Below are 27,276 nucleotides of genomic sequence, written 5' to 3'. Positions count from 1 at the left end.
TCAGGTGTAGCAGTTCCTCTGTGATAGTTTGTTTTATATGTTTTTTTGTAGTTAAACTAAGAAAGAGATAAAAAATACAACAAGTAATTAATTCAAAAGAGAATACCAAGGGGAGGAGTAGGGGACCCATAAGTGCTTGGGTTAGTAAAGTGCTTTATTAAGTGCTAATAGTAAAAAAGTGCTAAAACCCACACAATAAAACACACGATAAAAAGGTAATAAAAGTTAGTAACAAAGGATCCCCTATTCCTACCTATAAATATAAATAATTAAATCAAATAAATTAATAAATAATTAAGATAAAAAAATATAAAAAAATAAAAATTAAAACATCTTGTTCTGGAGGGGAATCGAACCCCGGTCCGCTGTATGGCAGACCCGGGGCTCTATCCCATCTGCCATATCGTCGGTTAAAATATGGGGATCCGCGTGGTCACATAAAATGCAGGCACAGGCTTGGGAGGACCGTGCCAGGAGGTGCCGCAGGAGTGGGCTGTCATATATCGTTGAGTCCCAAGCCTGTGAATCCAAATCTTCTCCGCTCTCTTCCTCTGCCCACAAGTCCAACGGGCGTTGTTCTGTAGACCGGATATGATCAGGTGAGTGGATGAATGTGATTGAAAATGTTGGACCAGAGGGGTGTTGAGTCGACCTTCCCCAATGTTATAGAGGTGTTGGGAGAGGCGGGTGTGGATTGAGTGTTTTGTCTCCCCAATGTAATGTTTGTGGCAAAGTGTGCATGTAATGATGTAAACTGCGTTGGTGGTGGTGATGGATAAGGAGCCTAGGATGGGAAAGCTGTGTCAAGATGTGGGTTATGGATGAATTTCCTATTCTTATAATAGTGGTTATGTTTGAGTTGGGGTATGGGTCTATGATCTGAGTATTTGGATCTGGTGAGGGTGGATTGAAGGCTTTTATGTTTTCTATAGGCTGAGATGATCCGGTGGTTCTTGAAAATCGGGTGTTGGAGCTGCAGTCTAGAGAAGTTATGTTTTATTATTCTGTGTAAACCAGTAATTTGGTGTGAAAAGGTGGAGACAAATGGTATGAGATGTGGTGGTGAGGAAGGTGTGTGTGGTGTAGGGTATGTATGTTTGTGTGTATGTATATGAGGTGGGTCCGGGCCGTCTCCGTCCCAGGGATTGGGTTTAAAGGGAGGAAGAGGATACAGACCCTGATTCGGGTAGGGGAGCCGGTTAAGGTTGGGATTAGGGTTAGGAGTAGGGAAAGGGTTAAGGTTAGGAAAGGGGTTAGGGTTAGGGTTGGGGTTAGGGTTAGGGAGGGGGAGGGGGAGGGGGAGGGTTAGGGTTAGGGTTAGGGTTGGGGTTAGGGTTAGGGAGGGGGAGGGGGAGGGGGAGGGTTAGGGTTAGGGTTAGGGTTAGGGTTAGGGAAAGGGTTAGGGTTGGGGTAAGGGTTAGGGTTAGGGAAAGGGTTAGGAAAGGGGTTAGGGTAAGGGTTAGGAAAGGGGTTAGGGTTAGGGTTATTGGTTTGAATTTTGGTTGCACTGGCCTACCTGCAGAGTGTCCCCGGTCCATGAATATCGAGAAGGGAGAAATAATGAAGGTAGGGAGGAAGGGAGTCTGTGGCTGAGTGGAAGGGCAACCGCCTGCCATGCGGAGGAACCAGGTTCGATTCCAGCTATGGTTTGTGGGGAAATGTTTGAGGTGGAACAGTTATGGGGTGTCATTGAGACCTGTTGGGACTGTGGTGCCTAGTCTATGGATCCAGATTCTTTCTGCTCTTCTCCTCTGCCCCAGAGTCCAGGTGGTGTTTGATTCGAGGCCGGAGATGATGATTGAATCTGGGGTATGAAGTTGGAAGTGAGTGACCAATGGAGTGGTGAGTATGTTTAACCGGATATTTCTGAGGTGTTGTTGGAGGCGGGTGATGAATTGATTTTGAGTTTCTCCGATGTAGTGTTTATTGCAGGTTGTGCAGGTGATGATGTAGACTATATTGGTGTGATTTAGAGAAAATGAGCCATGAGGGGGAAATGACAGTTTACTGTGGGGATTAGTGATGAATTTCCTGTTTTTGAAATAGTGATCCTCTGGTATTACGACGGGTTGGGAGTTGGGGGTGAATTTGGATTTGACCAGGAGGTTATGGAGGTTGGGGTTCTTTCTAAAGGCAGAGATGACCCTGTGGTTTTTGATGGGGGAGTAATGGGGTTGTATCTTGTTGAAGTTGGATTTTATTGTTTGGTGAAGATTGGTGATTTTATGAGAAAATGTAGAGAGTAAAGGGAGGAGTTGTTCTGTGGTGGTTCGTGATGATGTGTTGGTCATAGTGGGGATAGAGGGGGAAGTAGGGTCTGGGTTAAAGTAGGGGGAGGGGGAAAGGTTAGGGTTAGGGTTGGGATTGGGACTGGGATGCAAACCTAGGTTCAGGTAGGGGGAGAGGTTAGGGTTAGGGAAAGGGTTAGGGTTAGAAAAAGGGTTAGGGTTAGGGTTAGGGAGGGGGGAGGGAGTTCTGGTTCCCACACAGAACTGTGTGGGAACCAGAACTGTGTGGGAACCAGAACTCTGCGGGAACCAAAACTGTGGGAACCAGAACTGTGGGAACCAGAACTGTGGGAACCAGAACTGTGCGGAAACCAGAACTGTGTGGGAACCAGAACTGTGGGAACCAAAACTGTGGGAACCAGAACTGTGGGAACCAGAACTGTGGGAACCAGAACTGTGCGGGAACCAGAACTGTGTGGGAACCAGAACTGTGGGAACCAAAACTGTGGGAACCAGAACTGTGGGAACCAAAACTGTGGGAACCAGAACTGTGTGGGAACCAGAACTGTGTGGGAACCAGAACTGTGCGGGAACCAGAACTGTGCGGGAACCAGAACTGTGTGGGAACCAGAACTGTGTGGGAACCAGAACTGTGGGAACCAGAACTGTGCGGGAACCAGAACTGTGTGGGAACCAGAACTGTGTGGGAACCAGAACTGTGGGAACCAGAACTGTGTGGGAACCAGAACTGTGCGGGAACCAGAACTGTGCGGGAACCAGAACTGTGTGGGAACCAGAACTGTGTGGGAACCAGAACTGTGTGGGAACCAGAACTGTGCGGGAACCAGAACTGTGTGGGAACCAGAACTGTGTGGGAACCAGAACTGTGCGGGAACCAGAACTGTGTGGGAACCAGAACTGTGTGGGAACCAGAACTGTGTGGGAACCAGAACTGTGGGAACCAGAACTGTGTGGGAACCAGAACTGTGCGGGAACCAGAACTGTGCGGGAACCAGAACTGTGCGGGAACCAGAACTGTGCGGGAACCAGAACTGTGCGGGAACCAGAACTGTGTGGGAACCAGAACTGTGTGGGAACCAGAACTGTGTGGGAACCAGAACTGTGGGAACCAGAACTGTGTGGGAACCAGAACTGTGCGGGAACCAGAACTGTGTGGGAACCAGAACTGTGTGGGAACCAGAACTGTGTGGGAACCAGAACTGTGCGGGAACCAGAACTGTGTGGGAACCAGAACTGTGCGGGAACCAGAACTGTGTGGGAACCAGAACTGTGTGGGAACCAGAACTGTGTGGGAACCAGAACTGTGCGGGAACCAGAACTGTGTGGGAACCAGAACTGTGTGGGAACCAGAACTGTGCGGGAACCAGAACTGTGTGGGAACCAGAACTGTGTGGGAACCAGAACTGTGCGGGAACCAGAACTGTGCGGGAACCAGAACTGTGTGGGAACCAGAACTGTGCGGGAACCAGAACTGTGTGGGAACCAGAACTGTGCGGGAACCAGAACTGTGTGGGAACCAGAACTGTGTGGGAACCAGAACTGTGTGGGAACCAGAACTCTGCGGGAACCAGAACTGTGTGGGAACCAGAACTCTGCGGGAACCAGAACTGTGTGGGAACCAGAACTGTGTGGGAACCAGAACTCTGCGGGAACCAGAACTGTGTGGGAACCAGAACTGTGTGGGAACCAGAACTGTGTGGGAACCAGAACTGTGTTTAAAATCCAAAAAGCTTTTCTTTTGAAGGACTAACCTGGTCTTTTTTTTTTTTTAACAATCTGTTTATTGAGTTTTACATAATAAACAATAGAGTTCCATACAATAATGATTACAGTGTATTTTTTTTTTAGCTTTGCAGATATAGATGTGTCAGTGTGGCTAGGTGCCCATCCCTCTGGCACCTAGCCCCAGCAGATAGATATATTTAGATAGAAAGCAAAGGAAAACAAAGAAATAAATAAATGTGTGAAAGAGTAAATATAATCAGAATCAGAATGCCTTTATTGTCATTATACATGGTACAGCGAAATTCAAAGCCACCAAAAACAGTGCAAAGAGTGCGAATATAAAAAATATATAAGTAATGTAAAAAAGGGAAGGACGTAAGATGCACAGTTTTTTACGGTAATAAAATAAATAAAATAAAATATGGTGTTAGTGGTAATAGAATAAAATAGAATAGAATAGAAAATAGAATAAAAAATAAAAAAGTGGTAATATAAGTAAAACAAAATATATATACACTGGTACATATAAATGTGTAAACTACGGAAGAGTATTAGGGCCAGGCATAAGAAAAAATAATAATATTTTGCCCGTCGAGATTAAAGTCGACATGTTGAGAAAAAAGTAAACTCCTCTGGTCCATCATCTAATTACTTTAATCTCGACATTTTGACTTTATTCTCGACAGGCAAAATATAAATATTTTTTCTTATGCTTGGCCCTAATACTCTTAAACAGATGGATAAATGAATAAGATCAAAATAAAATGACAAATATCTGAATTGGCAGATAATAATACAAAATATATAAATCAATTACAAATAAAGAAAAATAGTAATAAATAAATGATAATTAAAAAAAACAGAAAAAAAGACAAAAACAAAAACCTAACCGGGTCTTTTAACGTGAAGGTCCCTACCGGAAGTGTGCGTCCCTCCTACCGGAAGTGTGCGTCCCTCCTACCGGAAGTGTGCGTCCCTCCTGTCTGCCGCCTTGACGCCTGGTCGCGCTGAGTACGGCGGCTCGCAGGGCTCAGTCCGCGCCGCGCCGCTGGTCCTGCTGACGATGGGAGACGTTCTCTGCGAAGAGCTCGAGGATTTAGTTCATTTCTCAGTGCACGACCTGCCGGCACGAGGCTATGTCGTCATGGAGGAGATCCGACGTCAGGGGAAGCTTTGTGACGTCACGCTCAAGGTAAAAATAAGGTTAGCCCGTTAGCTAGCAGCCTGTCAGTGGGTGAGCTAACAAAATGCTAACAGCATGCTAACAGCGGATTAATAACCGGTCAGCTAGCAGCCTGTCAGTGGGTGAGCTAACAAAATGCTAACAGCATGCTAACAGCGGATTAATAACCGGTCAGCTAGCAGCCTGTCAGTGGGTGAGCTAACAAAATGCTAACAGCATGTTAACAGCGGATTAATAACCGGTCAGCTAGCAGCCTGTCAGTGGGGAGCTAATAGCATGGTCCCCTGTTTTAAAGAGAGAATGGAATGATAGAACTGCATTGTCATTTGTTTACCTGATTGAATTAAAATATGCTAATTTCAATAAGATCAAAATTGTCTTTAAAATAATCAAACTTCATAGTTTTAGGTTTATTTTTAGATTATTTCATCTGGGCTATACTGAGTAAAGATTGATATCCATAGAAAATGTCTCCAACCGTCTTTCGGGCTTACTATAAAAGTGTTAGTCACGGCCCTCACTTTGGAATATTTGCACAATAATATAATAATAGGTGAAAGATGCTATAAAATGTGCGAATGTCGGATTATCATAAGTGTACATGTATTATTAATCCACATGAAAAAAATGAGAAATAAAGATGAATGAATGAAACACCATTGTCAGCTCAATATTATCACTGTAACTTTATTGGATAAATGGAATAATCCACACCTGAAACGCTCCCGTGAATGAGGATGCATTTCTCGGCATAACACCGGCGGGTTCCTGATCAGTCGGTGGGTCACGTGTTCCACCAGGTGAGCCGTATTAGCATCACTGAGGAGGTGAGCTGATGGAAGTTATTGATTATGACACTCAGAGGTGACATCAGCCCCCACGCACACACACACCTGTGTGAGTAACCCAGGTGAGTCACAGGAAGCAGTTAGCCCAGTTTCATGTTACCGGAAGTAGCTCCAGAGTCTGTGATCACTAACTGGTGGCTTAAAGGTGAGGTCGGGGGGGCAGACGGGTGTTGGTGGTCTCTGGACTGAATGCTGGATCGTTCTGGGTGGGAAGTTAAGAGGTTACCTGGTGAACAGTGAGGGCTCCAAACATCAGGCCATGAGAATCCTGCTGCTGTCAGACAGCTGACGGATCAGCTGATCAGCCAGAGGAGCGGATCAGCTGATCAGCAGCAGGCTGCTAACAGGCTGCTAACAGGGTGTTTCTTCTGCTTTCTGCAGGTCGGGGACCATAAGTTCAGCGCCCATCGGATCGTCCTGGCGGCCTCCATCCCGTACTTTCACGCCATGTTCACCAACGACATGGTGGAGTGTAAACAGGACGAGATCCTGATGCAGGGCATGGACCCCAGGTAACCACGAAGCCCTGCCCCGGTCCGAGAACTCATTTAGATTAGATACACGTTACACTAAGCAGTGGCAAGTTAAACTATTACAGTATAAACCACATGTCATTAGTATGTAATCACTTTAACCAGAATTTAACTAGTATAACCAGACATAACCATTGTAAACCCAGTATATAACGAGTAAAAAAAACAGTAAAAGCATACAATCAGCTTGTAACCTGTATAAAACCAGTATAACCCGTAACCAGCATCTAACCAGTGTAACCAGTGTAACCATTATCTAACCAGTGTAATCAGTGTAACCAGCATCTAACCAGTGTAATCAGTGTAACCAGCATCTAACCAGTGTAATCAGTGTGACCAGCATCTAACCAGTGTAATCAGTGTAACCAGCATCTAACCAGTGTAATCAGTGTAACCAGCATCTAACCAGTGTAACCAGCATCTAACCAGTGTAATCAGTGTAACCAGCATCTAACCAGTGTAATCAGTGTAACCAGCATCTAACCAGTGTAACCAGCATCTAACCAGTGTAACTAGTGTAACCAGCATCTAACCAGTGTAACTAGTGTAATCAGTGTAACCAGCATCTAACCAGTGTAATCAGTGTAACCAGCATCTAACCAGTGTAACCAGCATCTAACCAGTGTAATCAGTGTAACCAGCATCTAACCAGTGTAATCAGTGTAACCAGCATCTAACCAGTGTAACCAGCATCTAACCAGTGTAACTAGTGTAACCAGCATCTAACCAGTGTAACCAGTGTAATCAGTGTAACCAGCATCTAACCAGTGTAACCAGTGTAACCAGCATCTAACCAGTATAACCAACATCTAACCAGTGTAACAAGTGTAACCAGTGTAACCAGCATCTAACCAGTGTAACCAGCATCTAACCAGTGTAACCAGCATGTAACCAGTGTAACCAACATCTAACCAGTGTAACCAGCATGTAACCAGTGTAACCAACATCTAACCAGTGTAATCAGTTTAACCAGTATCTAACCAGTGTTAGCAGCATGTAACCAGTGTAACCAGTGTAACCGGCATCTAACCAGTGTAACCAGCATCTAACCAGTGTAACCAGCATGTAACCAGTGTAATCAGTGTAACCAGCATATAACCAGTGTAACCAACATCTAACCAGTGTAACCAACATCTAGCCAGTGTAACAAGTATCTAACCAGTGTAACCAGTGTAATCAGTGTAACCAGCATCTAACCAGTGTAATCAGTGTAACCAGCATCTAACCAGTGTAACCAGCATCTAACCAGTGTAATCAGTGTAACCAGCATCTAACCAGTGTAACTAGTGTAACCAGCATCTAACCAGTGTAATCAGTGTAACCAGCATCTAACCAGTGTAATCAGTGTAACCAGCATCTAACCAGTGTAACCAGCATCTAACCAGTGTAACTAGTGTAACCAGCATCTAACCAGTGTAATCAGTGTAACCAGCATCTAACCAGTGTAACCAGCATGTAACCAACATCTAACCAGTGTAACCAGCATGTAACCAGTGTAACCAACATCTAACCAGTGTAATCAGTTTAACCAGTATCTAACCAGTGTTAGCAGCATGTAACCAGTGTAACCAGTGTAACCGGCATCTAACCAGTGTAACCAGCATCTAACCAGTGTAACCAGCATGTAACCAGTGTAATCAGTGTAACCAGCATATAACCAGTGTAACCAACATCTAACCAGTGTAACCAACATCTAGCCAGTGTAACAAGTATCTAACCAGTGTAACCAGTGTAATCAGTGTAACCAGCATCTAACCAGTGTAATCAGTGTAACCAGCATCTAACCAGTGTAACCAGCATCTAACCAGTGTAATCAGTGTAACCAGCATCTAACCAGTGTAACCAGCATCTAACCAGTGTAACTAGTGTAACCAGCATCTAACCAGTGTAACCAGCATCTAACCAGTGTAACTAGTGTAACCAGCATCTAACCAGTGTAATCAGTGTAACCAGCATCTAACCAGTGTAACCAGCATGTAACCAACATCTAACCAGTGTAACCAGCATGTAACCAGTGTAACCAACATCTAACCAGTGTAATCAGTTTAACCAGTATCTAACCAGTGTTAGCAGCATCTAACCAGTGTAACCAGTGTAACCGGCATCTAACCAGTGTAACCAGCATCTAACCAGTGTAACCAGCATCTAACCAGTGTAATCAGTGTAACCAGCATCTAACCAGTGTAACCAACATCTAACCAGTGTAACCAACATCTAGCCAGTGTAACCAGTATCTAACCAGTGTAACCAACATCTAACCAGTGTAACCAGCATCTAACCAGTGTAATCAGTGTAACCAGTATCTAACCAGTGTAACAAGTGTAACCAGTGTAACCAGCATCTAACCAGTGTAACCAGCATCTAACCAGTGTAACCAGCATGTAACCAGTGTAACCAACATCTAACCAGTGTAACCAGCATGTAACCAGTGTAACCAACATCTAACCAGTGTAATCAGTTTAACCAGTATCTAACCAGTGTTAGCAGCATCTAACCAGTGTAACCGGCATCTAACCAGTGTAACCAGCATCTAACCAGTGTAACCAGCATGTAACCAGTGTAATCAGTGTAACCAGCATCTAACCAGTGTAACCAACATCTAACCAGTGTAACCAACATCTAGCCAGTGTAACCAGCATGTAACCAGTGTAATCAGTGTAACCAGTATCTAACCAGTGTAACCAGCATCTAACCAGTGTAACCAGCATCTAACCAGTGTAATCAGTGTAACCAGTATCTAACCAGTGTAACCAGGATCTAACCAGTGTAACCAGCATCTAACCAGTGTAACCAGTGTAATCAGTGTAACCAGTGTAATCAGTGTAACCAGCATCTAACCAGTGTAACCAGCATCTAACCAGTGTAACCAGTATAAACCCAGCATCTAACCAGTATAAACCCAGCATCTAACCAGTATAAACCCAGCATCTAACCAGTATCAGTGTTTCCCACAGAATTTTTGGAAACTATGGGGGGGGGGGGGGGGGGGGGGGTAAATTCACGCGGCGTAAATTTGTGCGACTGCAGATTTTATTTTATTCGATTGATTTGCACACATTCATTCAAATATATATAAAAAAAATACACAATAAAACACAACAAATTAAAAAAAGTAATGTGTGCTGGAGATGTCAGAAACCCTTGTGGGCTTATAAGGAAACCTCATCTTGTCATTAAAACCCAATGATAACAATTTTAATAGAAAATATTTACAGGTTAAAACTAAACTTCATGAAAAATATGAATGGATCATATACAGTGAGGACTTATGCCTTTTTGAGAAACTTGAAAAGGTTTTCCTTGATAACAAAGGGTGTGGGAAGTACACAATGAGTTCAGGAACACACCAGAAGTGGTTTGGTGTTGATATCTTTAAAAACAAGAGAGCTATTACAAAATAAAAATCTAAAATGGAATTAACTATGCACACTGAGTAAATGTTCTACCTAAAATGATTTTTCTGGAAACTAAAAGGCTGTGAAAACTTTATAGTGAGTTCACAAACCCATCCGAAGTGGTTTGGTGTTCATTGGTTGAATATCCAGTGAGAACAAAAAAAGGCGTTGCACTTTTGCGACGGTCCCTAAGCGCTCCGGCTGCCGTAGTTCACTTAGAAGTATATTCGGCGCGGTTACTCTGATCTTTCGCCAGACTTACTTACTTTGGTGAGTTGATAAAGCCTGTGGTATGTTAGTCTTAGTTTTCTGTAAATGTTAAAACCATCCTGAGGCTAATTGGTGCGGTTTTCGTGACGCTATTACAATTACAAAGCCGGAAAATAGGCGAATATCGAATATAAAACCAACTTCACCCCGCTCCGCCTAGTCGGGACGGTTGAAACACATGCGGGACGGATGAAACACCTTATTTTAAACAGAAACTATTGAGCTTACTATTTTTTTATGCAACATACCGGACAACATACTAGTGTACCCGTCATTGCTCAAATTTCACATTATTTCTCATAATACAAATAGGTCAAAAAAATATGTTTGTCAACGAAATCACGATGATTACAGCTGATCTTTTTGCACGCGCACCCACTGATCTATAACGTGTGTCAATCGCCCCGACAGCGACTAATAACACATAAAGCTTTTTGCCACTAAACTTCAAAACTCTGACATTGCACACTTTAGGACATGTTTAATTACTAATTCACCTGTTGTATAGTCATATTGGTTGGTTTTCGAGGAAATCGCTGTGTTTAAAAAAAAAAAAAAAAAAACGCTGTGTTTCAAACGATTGGGATTCGGAAACTATGGCGGCCAAAAGGAAACTATGGCGGGCCGCCATAGTTTCCTCAATGTATGGGAAACACTGAGTATAAACCCAGCATCTAACCAGTATAAACCCAGCATCTAACCAGTATAAACCCAGCATCTAACCAGTATAACCCCATGTTTGCCTTGTGTGTTGCAGCGCTCTGGAGGCTCTCATTAACTTTGCCTACAGCGGCCATGTTGCCATCGACCAGCAGAACGTTCAGGCTCTCCTGATTGGCTCGAGCTTCCTGCAGCTGCAGAACGTTAAAGACGCTTGCTGCTCCTTCCTCCAGGAGAGGTGACGCCACTGCACACGCTCAGTTCCATCTGTTCAGTATCTGTTCTGGAGGTCGTCACTCAGTGGGGTCACATGGCCCTGAAAGGATCAGATTATTGGCTAAATTACAATCAGACTGAGTTTTTAAATTCATGTAGACACCTTAGTCTGACTAAGAACTGGATCGGATCGGATTAATGGCTAAATTACAATCAGATTGAGTTATTAAGTGCATGTAGACACCTTAATCTGACTAAGAACTTGATCGGATTATTGGCTAAATTACAATCAGACTGAGTTTTTAAATTCATGTAGACACCTTAATCTGACTAAGAATTGGATCGGATCAGATTATTGGCTAAATTACAATCAGACTGAGTTTTTAAGTTCATGTAGACACCTAAATCTGACTAAGAATTGGATCGGATCGGATTATTGGCTAAATTACAATCAGACTGAGTTTTTAAATTCATGTAGACACCTTAATCTGACTAAGAACTGGATCGGATCGGATTATTGGCTAAATTACAATCAGACTGAGTTATTAAGTGCATGTAGACACCTTAATCTGACTAAGAACTGGATCGGATCGGATTATTGGCTAAATTACAATCAGACTGAGTTATTAAGTGCATGTAGACACCTTAATCTGACTAAGAACTGGATCGGATTATTGGCTAAATTACAATCAGACTGAGTTATTAAGTGCATGTAGACACCTTAATCTGACTAAGAACTTGATCGGATTATTGGCTAAATTACAATCAGACTGAGTTTTTAAATTCATGTAGACACCTTAATCTGACTAAGAATTGGATCGGATCGGATTATTGGCTAAATTACAATCAGACTGAGTTTTTAAATTCATGTAGACACCTTAATCTGACTAAGAACTGGATCGGATCGGATTATTGGCTAAATTACAATCAGACTGAGTTATTAAGTGCATGTAGACACCTTAATCTGACTAAGAACTGGATCGGATCGGATTATTGGCTAAATTACAATCAGACTGAGTTATTAAGTGCATGTAGACACCTTAATCTGACTAAGAACTGGATCGGATTATTGGCTAAATTACAATCAGACTGAGTTATTAAGTGCATGTAGACACCTTAATCTGACTAAGAACTTGATCGGATTATTGGCTAAATTACAATTAGACTGAGTTATTAAGTGCATGTAGACACCTTAATCTGACTAAGAACTTGATCGGATTATTGGCTAAATTACAATTAGACTGAGTTATTAAGTGCATGTAGACACCTTAATCTGACTAAGAACTTGATCGGATTATTGGCTAAATTACAATCAGATTGAGTTTATAAGTGCATCAAGACACCTTAATCTGACTAAGAACTGGATCAGATCGGATAATTGGCTAAATCACAATCAGACTGAGTTATTAAGTGCATGTAGACACCTTAATCTGACTAAGAATTTAGCCAATAATCCGATCCAATCCAATTCTTAGTCAGATTAAGGTGTCTACATGCACTTAATAACTCAGTCTGATTGTAATTTAGCCAATAATCCGATCCTTTCAGGGCCATGTGACCTCACTGAGTGAGTGGCGCCAACCTGACGCCGTGTGCGTAACCACCTGTGTTCCGTCTCAGGTTACATCCCAAGAACTGCCTGGGCGTGCGGCAGTTTGCTGAGACCATGATGTGCACGGCGCTGTACGACTCGGCCAGCAGCTTCCTGCACCAGCACTTTGTGGAGGTGTCGCTATCGGAGGAGTTCCTGGGCCTGAGGACGGAGGAGGTGCTGGAGCTGGTGGGATGCGACGAGCTCAACGTGAAGGCAGAGGAGCAGGTGAGATGGCCCACCTGAGGGTTAGGGTCAGGGTCACCTGAGGGTTAGGGTCAGGGTCACCTGAGGGTTAGGGTCAGGGTCACCTGAGGGTTAGGGTTAGGCCCACCTGAGGGTTAGGGTTAGGCTCACCTGAGGGTTAGGGTCAGGGTCACCTGAGGGTTAGGGTTAGGCTCACCTGAGGGTTAGGGTCAGGGTCACCTGAGGGTTAGGGTTAGGCTCACCTGAGGGTTAGGGTCAGGGTCACCTGAGGGTTAGGGTCAGGCTCACCTGAGGGTTAGGGTCAGGGTCACCTGAGGGTTAGGGTTAGGCTCACTTGAGGGTTAGGGTCAGGCTCACCTGAGGGTTAGGGTTAGGCTCACCTGAGGGTTAGGGTCACCTGAGGGTTAGGGTCAGGGTCACCTGAGGGTTAGGGTCAGGGTCACCTGAGGGTTAGGGTCAGGGTCAACTGAGGGTTAGGGTCAGGCTCACTTGAGGGTTAGGGTCAGGGTCACCTGAGGGTTAGGGTTAGGCTCACCTGAGGGTCAGGGTCACCTGAGGGTTAGGGTCAGGGTCACCTGAGGGTTAGGGTCAGGCTCACTTGAGGGTTAGGGTTAGGCTCACCTGAGGGTTAGGGTCAGGGTCAACTGAGGGTTAGGGTTAGGCTCACCTGAGGGTTAGGGTCAGGGTCACCTGAGGGTTAGGGTTAGGCTCACTTGAGGGTTAGGGTCAGGGTCAACTGAGGGTTAGGGTTAGGCTCACCTGAGGGTTAGGGTCAGGGTCACCTGAGGGTTAGGGTCAGGGTCACCTGAGGGTTAGGGTCAGGCTCACTTGAGGGTTAGGGTTAGGCTCACCTGAGGGTTAGGGTTAGGCTCACCTGAGGGTTAGGGTTAGGCTCACCTGAGGGTTAGGGTCAGGGTCACCTGAGGGTTAGGGTTAGGCTCACTTGAGGGTTAGGGTCAGGGTCAACTGAGGGTTAGGGTTAGGCTCACCTGAGGGTTAGGGTCAGGGTCACCTGAGGGTTAGGGTCAGGGTCACCTGAGGGTTAGGGTCAGGGTCAACTGAGGGTTAGGGTCAGGGTCACCTGAGGGTTAGGGTCAGGGTCAACTGAGGGTTAGGGTTAGGCTCACCTTAGGGTTAGGGTCAGGGTCACCTGAGGGTTAGGGTTAGGCTCACCTGAGGGTTAGGGTCAACTGAGGCCAGCAGCACAACAGGTGTTTATAGATGGAAACAGGAGACCAAAGAAGGTGAGGGTCACCTGTACAGGTAACCCCCCCCACCTCTGAGTCAGAGCTGCTCACCTGTACAGGTAACCAGCAGTGTCACCAGTCCCCCCCCTCCTCTCACCTGTACAGGTGTTCGAGGCGGTGCTAGCCTGGGTGCATCACGACCGTGACCGGAGGGAGCCTCTGCTGCCGGAACTGCTGTCCAGGATCCGGCTTCCTCTGTGCCGCCCTCAGTTCCTGTCGGACCGCGTCCAGCAGGACGACCTCATACGCTGCTGCCACAAGTGCAGGTGAGGCCCACGCACCTGTCACCTGATCAAACAGGTTCACCGGGTTCAACCTGGACCCGGTCAAACTAAACGTGTTGATTAGGTTTTACTGAGGATCACCTGGTGTCCTTTCAGAGATTTGGTGGATGAAGCCAAAGATTTCCACCTGATGCCGGAGCGGCGTCCTCACCTTCCGGCCTTCAAGACCAGACAGAGATGCTGCACCTCCATCTCAGGACTCATTTACGCCGTGGGAGGACTGAACAGCTCAGGTATGCTGCTCAGCTGTTACACCTGTGAGCGCACCTGTGAGCACACACCTGTGAGCGCACCTGTGAGCGCACCTGTGAGCGCACCTGTGAGCGCACCTGTGAACGCACCTGTGAACGCACCTGTGAACGCACCTGTGAGCGCACCTGTGAGCGCACCTGTGAGCACACACCTGTGAGCGCACCTGTGAGCGCACCTGTGAGCGCACCTGTGAGCGCACCTGTGAGCACACACCTGTGAGCGCACCTGTGAGCGCACCTGTGAGCACACACCTGTGAGCACACACCTGTGAGCACACACCTGTGAGCACACACCTGTGAACGCACCTGTGAACGCACCTGTGAGCGCACCTGTGAACGCACCTGTGAGCACACACCTGTGAGCGCACCTGTGAGCACACCTGTGAGCACACACCTGTGAGCACACACCTGTTAGCGCACCTGTGAGCGCACCTGTGAGCACACACCTGTGAGCACACCTGTGAGCGCACCTGTGAGCACACCTGTGAGCACACACCTATGAGCACACACCTGTGAGCGCACCTGTGAGCGCACCTGTGAGCACACCTGTGAGAGCACCTATGAGCGCACCTGTGAGCGCACCTGTGAGCGCACCTGTGAACGCACCTGTGAGCGCACCTGTGAACGCACCTGTGAGCGCACCTGTGAGCGCACCTGTGAGCACACACCTGTGAGCACACACCTGTGAACGCACCTGTGAACGCACCTGTGAACGCACCTGTGAGCGCACCTGTGAACGCACCTGTGAACGCACCTGTGAGCGCACCTGTGAGCGCACCTGTGAGCACACCTGTGAGCGCACCTGTGAGCGCACCTGTGAGCGCACCTGTGAGCGCACCTGTGAGCGCACCTGTGAGCGCACCTGTGAGCGCACCTGTGAGCACACACCTGTGAGCGCACCTGTGAGCACACCTGTGAGCACACACCTGTGAGCACACACCTGTGAGCACACACCTGTGAGCGCACCTGTGAGCGCACCTGTGAGCGCACCTGTGAGCACACACCTGTGAGCACACCTGTGAGCGCACCCGTGAGCACACACCTGTGAGCACACACCTGTGAGCACACACCTGTGAGCGCACCTGTGAGCGCACCTGTGAGCGCACCTGTGAGCACACCTGTGAGAGCACCTGTGAGAGCACCTGTGAGCACACCTGTGAGCGCACCTGTGAGCGCACCTGTGAGCGCACCTGTGAGCACACCTGTGAGAGCACCTGTGAACGCACCTGTGAGCGCACCTGTGAACGCACCTGTGAGCGCACCTGTGAGCGCACCTGTGAGCGCACCTGTGAGCACACACCTGTGAGCGCACCTGTGAGCGCACCTGTGAGCACACACCTGTGAGCGCACCTGTGAGCGCACCTGTGAGCACACACCTGTGAGCGCACCTGTGAGCACACACCTGTGAGCACACACCTGTGAGCACACACCTGTGAGCACACACCTGTGAACGCACCTGTGAACGCACCTGTGAGCGCACCTGTGAACGCACCTGTGAGCACACACCTGTGAGCGCACCTGTGAGCACACCTGTGAGCACACACCTGTGAGCACACACCTGTTAGCGCACCTGTGAGCGCACCTGTGAGCACACACCTGTGAGCACACCTGTGAGCGCACCTGTGAGCACACCTGTGAGCACACACCTATGAGCACACACCTGTGAGCGCACCTGTGAGCACACCTGTGAGCGCACCTGTGAGCGCACCTGTGAGCGCACCTGTGAACGCACCTGTGAGCGCACCTGTGAACGCACCTGTGAGCGCACCTGTGAGCGCACCTGTGAGCACACACCTGTGAGCACACACCTGTGAGCACACACCTGTGAACGCACCTGTGAACGCACCTGTGAACGCACCTGTGAGCGCACCTGTGAACGCACCTGTGAACGCACCTGTGAGCGCACCTGTGAGCACACACCTGTGAGCACACACCTGTGAGCGCACCTGTGAGCACACCTGTGAGCACACACCTGTGAGCACACACCTGTGAGCACACACCTGTGAGCGCACCTGTGAGCGCACCTGTGAGCGCACCTGTGAGCACACACCTGTGAGCACACCTGTGAGCGCACCCGTGAGCACACACCTGTGAGCACACACCTGTGAGCACACACCTGTGAGCACACACCTGTGAGCGCACCTGTGAGCGCACCTGTGAGCGCACCTGTGAGCACACCTGTGAGAGCACCTGTGAGAGCACCTGTGAGCACACCTGTGAGCGCACCTGTGAGCGCACCTGTGAGCGCACCTGTGAGCGCACCTGTGAGCGCACCTGTGAGAGCACCTGTGAGCACACCTGTGAGCGCACCTGTGAGCGCACCTGTGAACACACCTGTGAACGCACCTGTGAGCGCACCTGTGAACGCACCTGTGAGCGCACCTGTGAGCACACCTGTGAGAGCACCTGTGAGAGCACCTGTGAGCACACCTGTGAGCGCACCTGTGAGCGCACCTGTGAGCGCACCTGTGAGCACACCTGTGAGAGCACCTGTGAACGCACCTGTGAGCGCACCTGTGAACGCACCTGTGAGCGCATCTGTGAGCGCACCTGTGAGCGCACACCTGTGAGCGCACCTGTGAGCGCACCTGTGAGCACACACCTGTGAGCGCACCTGTGAGCGCACCTGTGAGCGCACCTGTGAGCACACACCTGTGAGCGCACCTGTGAGCGCACCTGTGAGCACACACCTGTGAGCACACACCTGTGAGCACACACCTGTGAGAACGCACCTGTGAACGCACCTGTGAGCGCACCTGTGAACGCACCTGTGAGCACACACCTGTGAGCGCACCTGTGAGCACACCTGTGAGCACACACCTGTGAGCACACACCTGTTAGCGCACCTGTGAGCGCACCTGTGAGCACACACCTGTGAGCGCACCTGTGAGCGCACCTGTGAGCACACCTGTGAGCACACACCTATGAGCACACACCTGTGAGCGCACCTGTGAGCGCACCTGTGAGCACACCTGTGAGAGCACCTGTGAGCGCACCTGTGAGCGCACCTGTGAACGCACCTGTGAGCGCACCTGTGAACCCACCTGTGAGCGCACCTGTGAGCGCACCTGTGAGCACACACCTGTGAGCACACACCTGTGAGCACACACCTGTGAACACACCTGTGAACGCACCTGTGAACGCACCTGTGAGCGCACCTGTGAACGCACCTGTGAACGCACCTGTGAGCGCACCTGTGAGCACACACCTGTGAGCACACACCTGTGAGCGCACCTGTGAGCACACCTGTGAGCACACACCTGTGAGCACACACCTGTGAGCACACACCTGTGAGCGCACCTGTGAGCGCACCTGTGAGCGCACCTGTGAGCACACACCTGTGAGCACACCTGTGAGCGCACCCGTGAGCACACACCTGTGAGCGCACCTGTGAGCACACCTGTGAGAGCACCTGTGAGAGCACCTGTGAGCACACCTGTGAGCGCACCTGTGAGCGCACCTGTGAGCGCACCTGTGAGCACACCTGTGAGAGCACCTGTGAGCACACCTGTGAGCGCACCTGTGAGCGCACCTGTGAACACACCTGTGAACACACCTGTGAGCGCACCTGTGAGCACACCTGTGAGCGCACCTGTGAGCGCACCTGTGAGCGCACCTGTGAACACACCTGTGAGAGCACCTGTGAGCGCACCTGTGAGCGCACCTGTGAGCGCACCTGTGAGCGCACCTGTGAGAGCCCTGACTGACCGATCACTATCCTGCAGGTGACTCCTTAAATGTGGTCGAGGTGTTTGATCCAGTGGGAAACTTCTGGGAGCGATGTCAGCCGATGAGGACGGCGCGCAGCAGAGTGGGTGTGGCTGTCGTTAACGGGCTGCTGTACGCCATCGGCGGATATGACGGCCAATCGCGGCTCAGCACGGTGGAGGTGTACAACCCGGAGACGGACAGCTGGACGCAGGTGTCGAGCATGAACAGTCAGCGCAGGTCAGTTTCCAGATATTTGCACAATTAATACCCTGATCGATCCTCTAATGCTGGTGCTTTCTGCGTTGTCGTCACAGCGCCATGGGAACGGTTGTGATTGACGGACACATCTACGTGTGCGGCGGCTACGATGGGAAGTCGTCTTTGAACTCAGTGGAATGTTATTCTCCAGAAACCGACAGGTGAGTTCACCTGAGGAAGCACACGTGTGTGAGCATGTTTAACAGGTGTGTGACCAGGTTTAACAGATGTGTGACCAGGTTTAACAGATGTGTGAGCAGGTGTAACAGGTTGTGAGCAGGTGTAACAGGTGTGTGAGCAGGTGTAACAGGTGTGTGAGCAGGTGTAACAGGTGTGTGAGCAGGTTTAACAGGTGTGTGACCAGGTTTAACAGATGTGTGAGCAGGTGTAACAGGTGTGTGAGCAGATTTAACAGATGTGTGAGCAGGTGTAACAGGTGTGTGAGCAGGTTTAACAGATGTGTGAGCAGGTGTAACAGGTGTGTGAGCAGGTTTAACAGGTGTGTGAGCAGGTGTAACAGGTGTGTGAGCAGGTTTAACAGGTGTGTGAGCAGGTGTAACAGGTGTGTGAGCAGGTGTAACAGGTGTGTGTGCAGGTGTAACAGGTGTGTGTGCAGGTGTAACAGGTGTGTGAGCAGGTTTAACAGGTGTGTGAGCAGGTGTAACAGGTGTGTGAGCAGGTGTAACAGGCGTGTGAGCAGGTTTAACAGGTGTGTGAGCAGGTGTAACAGGCGTGTGTACAGGTGTAACAGGTTTGTGTACAGGTGTAACAGGCGTGTGTACAGGTGTACCAGTTGTGTATACAGGTGTAACAGGTTTGTGTACAGGTGTAACAGGTGTGTTAGGAGGTGTGTAACAGGTGTGTTAGCAGGTGTAACAGGTGTGTGTACAGGTGTAACAGGTGTGTTAGCAGGTGTAACAGGTGTGTGTACAGGTGTAACAGGTGTGTTAGCAGGTGTAACAGGTGTGTGTAGAGGTGTAACAGGTGTGTTAGCAGGTGTAACAGGTGTGTGTACAGGTGTAGCAGGTGTAACAGGTGTGTGTACAGGTGTAACAGGTGTGTTAGCAGGTGTAACAGGTGTGTGTACAGGTGTAACAGGTGTAACAGGTGTGTTAGCAGGTGTAACAGGTGTGTGTACAGGTGTAACAGGTGTAACAGGTGTGTGAGCAGGTGTAACAGGTGTGTGTACAGGTGTAACAAGTGTGTGTACAGGTGTAATAGGTGTGTGTACAGGTGTAACAGATGTGACTTCCTGTCATGTGATGCTTCTCCGCAGGTGGACGGTGGTGACGGAGATGAGTGTGAGCCGCAGTGCTGCTGGCGTGACGGTGTTCGACGGACGGATCTTTGCGTCGGGCGGCCATGACGGCCTGCAGATCTTCAACACGGTGAGTCGGCCTCTCAGAACCAATCAGAACTCCTCAGGTGTCCGCCTGAGGTTTACCTGTGTGCCCCCCCCTGCAGGTGGAGTACTACAACCACCACACCAACCGCTGGCACCCGGCGGCGCCCATGCTGAACAGGCGATGTCGTCACGGGGCGGCGGCGCTCGGCAGCCACATGTACGTGGCGGGGGGGTACGACGGCTCGGGGTTCCTGAGCGGCGCAGAGGTGTTCAGCTCGGCGTCGGGACAGTGGAGCCTCCTGGTGGCCATGAACACGCGCCGCAGCCGGGTGTCTCTGGTGTCCACGTCGGGGCGTCTGTACGCCGTGGGCGGGTACGACGGACAGTCCAACCTCACCTCCGTGGAGATGTTCAACGCCGACACCAACCGCTGGACTTTCATGGCCCCCATGGTGAGCCACGAGGGGGGGGTCGGCGTGGGGTGCATCCCCCTGCAGCCCACCTAAACCTGCCGCCCACAGCTGAGGACTGACGGCGGCAGGCGGCGGTGGCGCCCTCTGAGTTCATGGGTACGACAGCCAGGCTCAGGCCTGCACACTGACGCCAGGCCTGCGGCATTCTGGGAAATACTGTAGAGCTAGCCTGCGGTGGCTAGATGCTAGCATCCTGCAATTAGCACGCGTGTGGATTGATTATTGTTGAATATTGATTACTTGATTGAAACGACCGAAGCTGCTGAGCGTTGACGGGATGATCCATTTTCAGTTCATGAACAGGTGAGCTGTGGGCGGGGCTTCAGAAACAGGAAGTGCAGCAGCGCCCCCCGCAGGCTGCTTCAGTGACGTCATTTACACCTGAGGTGCACATAAGTGGACATAAGCCCCGCCCACATCAGAACCACAGACTGTGATGTCATAAGATAGCAGCCAGCATTCAGAACCGGCCTGAGAGTCTGTAGGCGGGTTGCTGCCGCCATCTCTCCATTGATGATGTCATCGAGATGTAGCAGGGTGAGGGCGGCTGCTGGAGCGGCTGCTGGAGCGGCTGCCGGAGCGGTGGCTGCCGGGGCGGCTGCTGGAGCGGTGGCTGCCGGGGCGGTGGCTGCCGGGGCGGCTGCTGGGGCGGCTGCCGGAGCGGTGGCTGCCGGGGCGGCTGCTGGGGCGGCTGCCGGAGCGGTGGCTGCCGGGGCGGCTGCTGGGGCGGCTGCCGGAGCGGTGGCTGCCGGGGCGGTGGCTGCTGGGGCGGCTGCCGGAGCGGCTGCTGGGGCGGCTGCTGGGGCGGCTGCTGGAGCGGCTGCTGGGGCGGCTGCCGGAGCGGTGGCTGCCGGGGCGGCTGCCGGAGCGGCTGCTGGAGCGGCTGCCGGAGCGGTGGCTGCCGGAGCGGTGGCTGCCGGAGCGGTGGCTGCCGGAGCGGTGGCTGCCGGGGCGGCTGCCGGAGCGGCTGCTGGGGCGGCTGCTGGAGCGGCTGCTGGAGCGGTGGCTGCCGGAGCGGTGGCTGCCGGAGCGGTGGCTGCCGGAGCGGTGGCTGCCGGGGCGGCTGCTGGAGCGGCTGCTGGAGCGGCTGCCGGGGGGTCGGCTGCTGGGGCCGCGGTGGAGGAATCTGATCCAGATCCTCTCATGGACTTCTTTACCAGTTGCCATGGAGACCGTTCAGTCATGTGACTCCTCCGTACCTCAACAGAACATTATCATCATTGATCGATCACTTAATTTTATTGATTAATTTATGATTTGTTTTCTTTGTGAATCATTGAAGAGGAAATGTTCAGGTGTCTGATGTCTGTTTCTCTTTCAGCAGCAGGAATGATTAACGATCAGTGTTATTGATCGTTATTGATTGTTATTGATCGCTGTTTGATGTGACATAAAACAGAAACTCAGCGTCATCAGGTCTGATCAATAAAAACATTTGAGATTCAAACTGTTTTAACGTCAACGTGTGGTTCTGTGTGCACGTGATGCAGGTGCACGTTAGTATGGAGGCACATCACACATAATCATGGAAGGTTTTCTGATGACGACTCTTGAATCGTGAACCAAACACTTGATTAAATATAGCTGCAAGCAGCGATATGGGGTCCTAGCAGAATGGCACAATAGGGAAGGCTTGGGCTGCTCAGGAAGGCGTCATGAGTCCAAGTTTGGCATCGATACATCAATGCATCGCAGAGATACGGCCTAACGTCCTGTTTGCGCGTCGGCGTAGAGTTTGATTGGCTGCCACGGGCAAACGGAAGCAAAAAAAAAAATCCACATGATAATTTATTTGTGGCTTGGTCTGAAGATTCTATATACCGAGTCCCGGTGGAGATCGGACAATCTGCGTGGCCTTAAATGCTTTTTGAAGGTTTTCAATTAAATTCGAAATGGCGGAAAATCCAATATGGCGCAGATGACGTCATGAGGTGCATTGACCTTGTCTGCATTCAGGAATTCCATTGGTACCTCATTTGTGAAATTTGGACCAAGGGGTCCAAAGATATGTAGCAAAAATGCATTTTTGCTACATATAGCGCCACCTATAGGCCAAACGTCACTAAACTTCTTGGGCCTCTTACCACAGTGGCCATGAGTCTGTGTTATAAGTTTGACGTCATAATATCAAATGGTTGCCAAGATATGACCTCACTTCCGGTTTGGCGGCGTCAACCTCGAGTTTGATTGGCTTTTATGGAAAATCGGAAGCCTAATTAAAAATTCCACACGATAAATTTTGTGCGGCTTGGTCTGAAGAGTCTATGTGCCAAGTTTCGTGAAAATCGGACAATCTGTGTGACCTGAAATGCTTTTTTAAGGTTTTTGATAAAATTCAAAATGGCGGAAAATCGAAGTATACGCAAATGACGTCATAGTTGGACTCGTCATGATCCAAGGATTCCAACGATGCCTCATCATTAATGAGTGTAGACGGGTGGAGCTGCTGCACCATGAAGCTGATTTATAATCAAACCTTTCAGTAGGAGATGTATATTATGGGATATATTTATTATTATTATAGATTATAATATATGGGACCAGAAACCGTTCATGTAAAGTAAAGTTTAAAGGCCACACCAGCCGTAACGTTCGTTTGTAAAAGTTGTTACGGGACACGACTCTGTAGTTGTTCAACATGAACAAAGGATGACATTCTTTTCATTTTTAACACTTTCAAATAAATAAATGATTTTATTTCACTTTGCAATGAAAAAATGCCAAAAAAACGTTTCCAAGAACGTCAGAGAAAATGATGGATTCTGTTTGACACCTTTAAGTCGTTCCTGAACCTGAACTTTTCATCATAGTTTAGCTGTTCTGACGCATTAAACTGCGTGAGAACTGTTCTGAGACTGAAGTTCTGCTGTCAGAGATCCAAAAAGAACAACTTTAGGGGCTCTGAGACTGAAGTTCTGCTTTCACAGATCCAGAAAGAACAACTTTAGGGGCTCTGAGACTTAAGTTCTGCTTTCAGAGATCCAGAAAGAACAACTTTAGGGGCTCTGAGACTTAAGTTCTGCTTTCAGAGATCCAGAAAGAACAACTTTAGGGGCTCTGAGACTGAAGTTCTGCTTTCAGAGATCCAGAAAGAACAACTTTAGGGGCTCTGAGACTGAAGTTCTGCTTTCAGAGATCCAGAAAGAGCAACTTTAGGAGCTCTGAGACTGAAGTTCTACTTTCAGAGATCCAGAAAGAACAACTTTATGAGCTCTGAGACTGAAGTTCTGCTTTCAGAGATCCATAAAGAACAACTTTAGGAGCTCTGAGACTGAAGTTCTGTTTTCAGAGATCCAGAAAGAACAACTTTAGGCGCTCTGAGACTGAAGTTCTGCTTTCAGAGATCCAGAAAGAACAACTTTAGGGGCTCTGAGACTGAAGTTCTGCTTTCAGAGATCCAGAAAGAACAACTTTAGGGGCTCTGAGACTGAAGTTCTGCTTTCAGAGATCCAGAAAGAACAACTTTAGGGGCTCTGAGACTTAAGTTCTGCTTTCACAGATCCAGAAAGAACAACTTTAGGCGCTCTGAGACTGAAGTTCTGCTTTCAGAGATCCAGAAAGAACAACTTTAGGGGCTCTGAGACTGAAGTTCTGCTTTCAGAGATCCAGAAAGAACAACTTTAGGGGCTCTGAGACTGAAGTTCTGCTTTCAGAGATCCAGAAAGAACAACTTTAGGGGCTCTGAGACTGAAGTTCTGCTTTCACAGATCCAGAAAGAACAACTTTAGGGGCTCTGAGACTTAAGTTCTGCTTTCAGAGATCCAGAAAGAACAACTTTAGGGGCTCTGAGACTTAAGTTCTGCTTTCAGAGATCCAGAAAGAACAACTTTAGGGGCTCTGAGACTGAAGTTCTGCTTTCAGAGATCCAGAAAGAACAACTTTAGGGGCTCTGAGACTGAAGTTCTGCTTTCAGAGATCCAGAAAGAGCAACTTTAGGAGCTCTGAGACTGAAGTTCTACTTTCAGAGATCCAGAAAGAACAACTTTATGAGCTCTGAGACTGAAGTTCTGCTTTCAGAGATCCATAAAGAACAACTTTAGGAGCTCTGAGACTGAAGTTCTGTTTTCAGAGATCCAGAAAGAACAACTTTAGGCGCTCTGAGACTGAAGTTCTGCTTTCAGAGATCCAGAAAGAACAACTTTAGGGGCTCTGAGACTGAAGTTCTGCTTTCAGAGATCCAGAAAGAACAACTTTAGGGGCTCTGAGACTGAAGTTCTGCTTTCAGAGATCCAGAAAGAACAACTTTAGGGGCTCTGAGACTGAAGTTCTGCTTTCAGAGATCCAGAAAGAACAACTTTAGGGGCTCTGAGACTGAAGTTCTGCTTTCAGAGATCCAGAAAGAACAACTTTAGGGGCTCTGAGACTGAAGTTCTGCTGTCAGAGATCCAGAAAGAACAACTTTAGGAGCTCTGAGACTGAAGTTCTGCTTTCAGAGATCCAGAAAGAACAACTTTAGGGGCTCTGAGACTGAAGTTCTGCTTTCAGAGATCCAGAAAGAACAACTTTAGGGGCTCTGAGACTGAAGTTCTGCTGTCAGAGATCCAGAAAGAGCAACTTTAGGGACTGAGACTGAAGTTCTGCTTTCAGAGATCCAGAAAGAGCAACTTTAGGGGCTCTGAGACTGAAGTTCTGCTTTCACAGATCCAGAAAGAACAACTTTAGGGGCTCTGAGACTGAAGTTCTGCTTTCAGAGATCCAGAAAGAACAACTTTAGGGGCTCTGAGACTGAAGTTCTGCTGTCAGAGATCCAGAAAGAGCAACTTTAGGGACTGAGACTGAAGTTCTGCTTTCAGAGATCCAGAAAGAGCAACTTTAGGGGCTCTGAGACTGAAGTTCTGCTGTCAGAGATCCAGAAAGAACAACTTTAGGGGCTCTGAGACTGAAGTTCTGCTTTCACAGATCCAGAAAGAACTACTTTAGGGGCTTAGAGACTGAAGTTCTGCTTTCACAGATCCAGAAAGAACAATTTTAGGAGCTCTGAGACTGAAGTTCTGCTTTCAGAGATCCAGAAAGAACAACTTTATGAGCTCTGAGACTGAAGTTTTGCTTTCAGAGATCCATAAAGAACAACTTTAGGAGCTCTGAGACTGAAGTTCTGTTTTCAGAGATCCAGAAAGAACAACTTTAGGCGCTCTGAGACTGAAGTTCTGCTTTCAGAGATCCAGAAAGAACAACTTTAGGAGCTCTGAGACTGAAGTTCTGCTTTCAGAGATCCAGAAAGAACAACTTTAGGGGCTCTGAGACTGAAGTTCTGCTTTCAGAGATCCAGAAAGAGCAACTTTAGGGACTGAGACTGAAGTTCTGCTTTCACAGATCCAGAAAGAACAACTTTAGGGGCTCTGAGACTGAAGTTCTGCTTTCAGAGATCCAGAAAGAACAACTTTAGGGGCTCTGAGACTGAAGTTCTGCTTTCAGAGATCCAGAAAGAACAACTTTAGGGGCTCTGAGACTGAAGTTCTGCTTTCAGAGATCCAGAAAGAGCAACTTTAGGAGCTCTGAGACTGAAGTTCTACTTTCAGAGATCCAGAAAGAACAACTTTATGAGCTCTGAGACTGAAGTTCTGCTTTCAGAGATCCATAAAGAACAACTTTAGGAGCTCTGAGACTGAAGTTCTGTTTTCAGAGATCCAGAAAGAACAACTTTAGGCGCTCTGAGACTGAAGTTCTGCTTTCAGAGATCCAGAAAGAACAACTTTAGGGGCTCTGAGACTGAAGTTCTGCTTTCAGAGATCCAGAAAGAACAACTTTAGGGGCTCTGAGACTGAAGTTCTGCTTTCAGAGATCCAGAAAGAACAACTTTAGGGGCTCTGAGACTGAAGTTCTGCTTTCAGAGATCCAGAAAGAACAACTTTAGGGGCTCTGAGACTGAAGTTCTGCTTTCAGAGATCCAGAAAGAACAACTTTAGGGGCTCTGAGACTGAAGTTCTGCTGTCAGAGATCCAGAAAGAACAACTTTAGGAGCTCTGAGACTGAAGTTCTGCTTTCAGAGATCCAGAAAGAACAACTTTAGGGGCTCTGAGACTGAAGTTCTGCTTTCAGAGATCCAGAAAGAACAACTTTAGGGGCTCTGAGACTGAAGTTCTGCTTTCAGAGATCCAGAAAGAACAACTTTAGGGGCTCTGAGACTGAAGTTCTGCTTTCAGAGATCCAGAAAGAGCAACTTTAGGGACTGAGACTGAAGTTCTGCTTTCACAGATCCAGAAAGAACAACTTTAGGGGCTCTGAGACTGAAGTTCTGCTTTCAGAGATCCAGAAAGAACAACTTTAGGGGCTCTGAGACTGAAGTTCTGCTTTCAGAGATCCAGAAAGAACAACTTTAGGGGCTCTGAGACTGAAGTTCTGCTTTCAGAGATCCAGAAAGAGCAACTTTAGGAGCTCTGAGACTGAAGTTCTACTTTCAGAGATCCAGAAAGAACAACTTTATGAGCTCTGAGACTGAAGTTCTGCTTTCAGAGATCCATAAAGAACAACTTTAGGAGCTCTGAGACTGAAGTTCTGTTTTCAGAGATCCAGAAAGAACAACTTTAGGCGCTCTGAGACTGAAGTTCTGCTTTCAGAGATCCAGAAAGAACAACTTTAGGGGCTCTGAGACTGAAGTTCTGCTTTCAGAGATCCAGAAAGAACAACTTTAGGGGCTCTGAGACTGAAGTTCTGCTTTCAGAGATCCAGAAAGAACAACTTTAGGGGCTCTGAGACTGAAGTTCTGCTTTCAGAGATCCAGAAAGAACAACTTTAGGGGCTCTGAGACTGAAGTTCTGCTTTCAGAGATCCAGAAAGAACAACTTTAGGGGCTCTGAGACTGAAGTTCTGCTGTCAGAGATCCAGAAAGA

At 48.4% G+C, this 27,276-nt stretch overlaps 1 protein-coding gene across 1 annotated transcript; it reads left to right on the top strand.

The window, feature by feature from the left end:
- Positions 1 to 4,955: 4,955 nt before the first annotated feature.
- klhl18 (kelch-like family member 18) lies at positions 4,956 to 21,088 on the top strand. Its single transcript, XM_075482458.1, has 10 exons — positions 4,956 to 5,166; positions 6,387 to 6,517; positions 10,961 to 11,101; positions 12,700 to 12,898; positions 14,230 to 14,390; positions 14,505 to 14,641; positions 18,385 to 18,607; positions 18,685 to 18,789; positions 19,905 to 20,016; positions 20,093 to 21,088. Exons 1-10 carry the CDS (start codon positions 5,038 to 5,040, stop codon positions 20,477 to 20,479), a joined length of 1,725 nt encoding a protein of 574 aa, XP_075338573.1. The 5' UTR covers positions 4,956 to 5,037; the 3' UTR covers positions 20,480 to 21,088.
- The last annotated feature ends 6,188 nt before the right edge of the window (positions 21,089 to 27,276 follow it).

Source organism: Odontesthes bonariensis, chromosome 14, assembly GCF_027942865.1.
Source record: "Odontesthes bonariensis isolate fOdoBon6 chromosome 14, fOdoBon6.hap1, whole genome shotgun sequence".
In the NCBI taxonomy this organism is placed as follows: domain Eukaryota; kingdom Metazoa; phylum Chordata; class Actinopteri; order Atheriniformes; family Atherinopsidae; genus Odontesthes; species Odontesthes bonariensis.
This window is presented reverse-complemented; position numbering and strand designations above follow the sequence as displayed.

Coding starts and splice junctions, on each gene's coding strand:
- klhl18 (XM_075482458.1), top strand. CDS start 5,038: ATGGGAGACGTTCTCTGCGAAGAGCTCGAGGATTTAGTTCATTTCTCA. Junction 12,899..14,229: donor ACGTGAAGGCAGAGGAGCAG/GTGAGATGGCCC, acceptor TCACCTGTACAG/GTGTTCGAGGCGGTGCTAGC. Junction 14,642..18,384: donor GGGAGGACTGAACAGCTCAG/GTATGCTGCTCA, acceptor ACTATCCTGCAG/GTGACTCCTTAAATGTGGTC.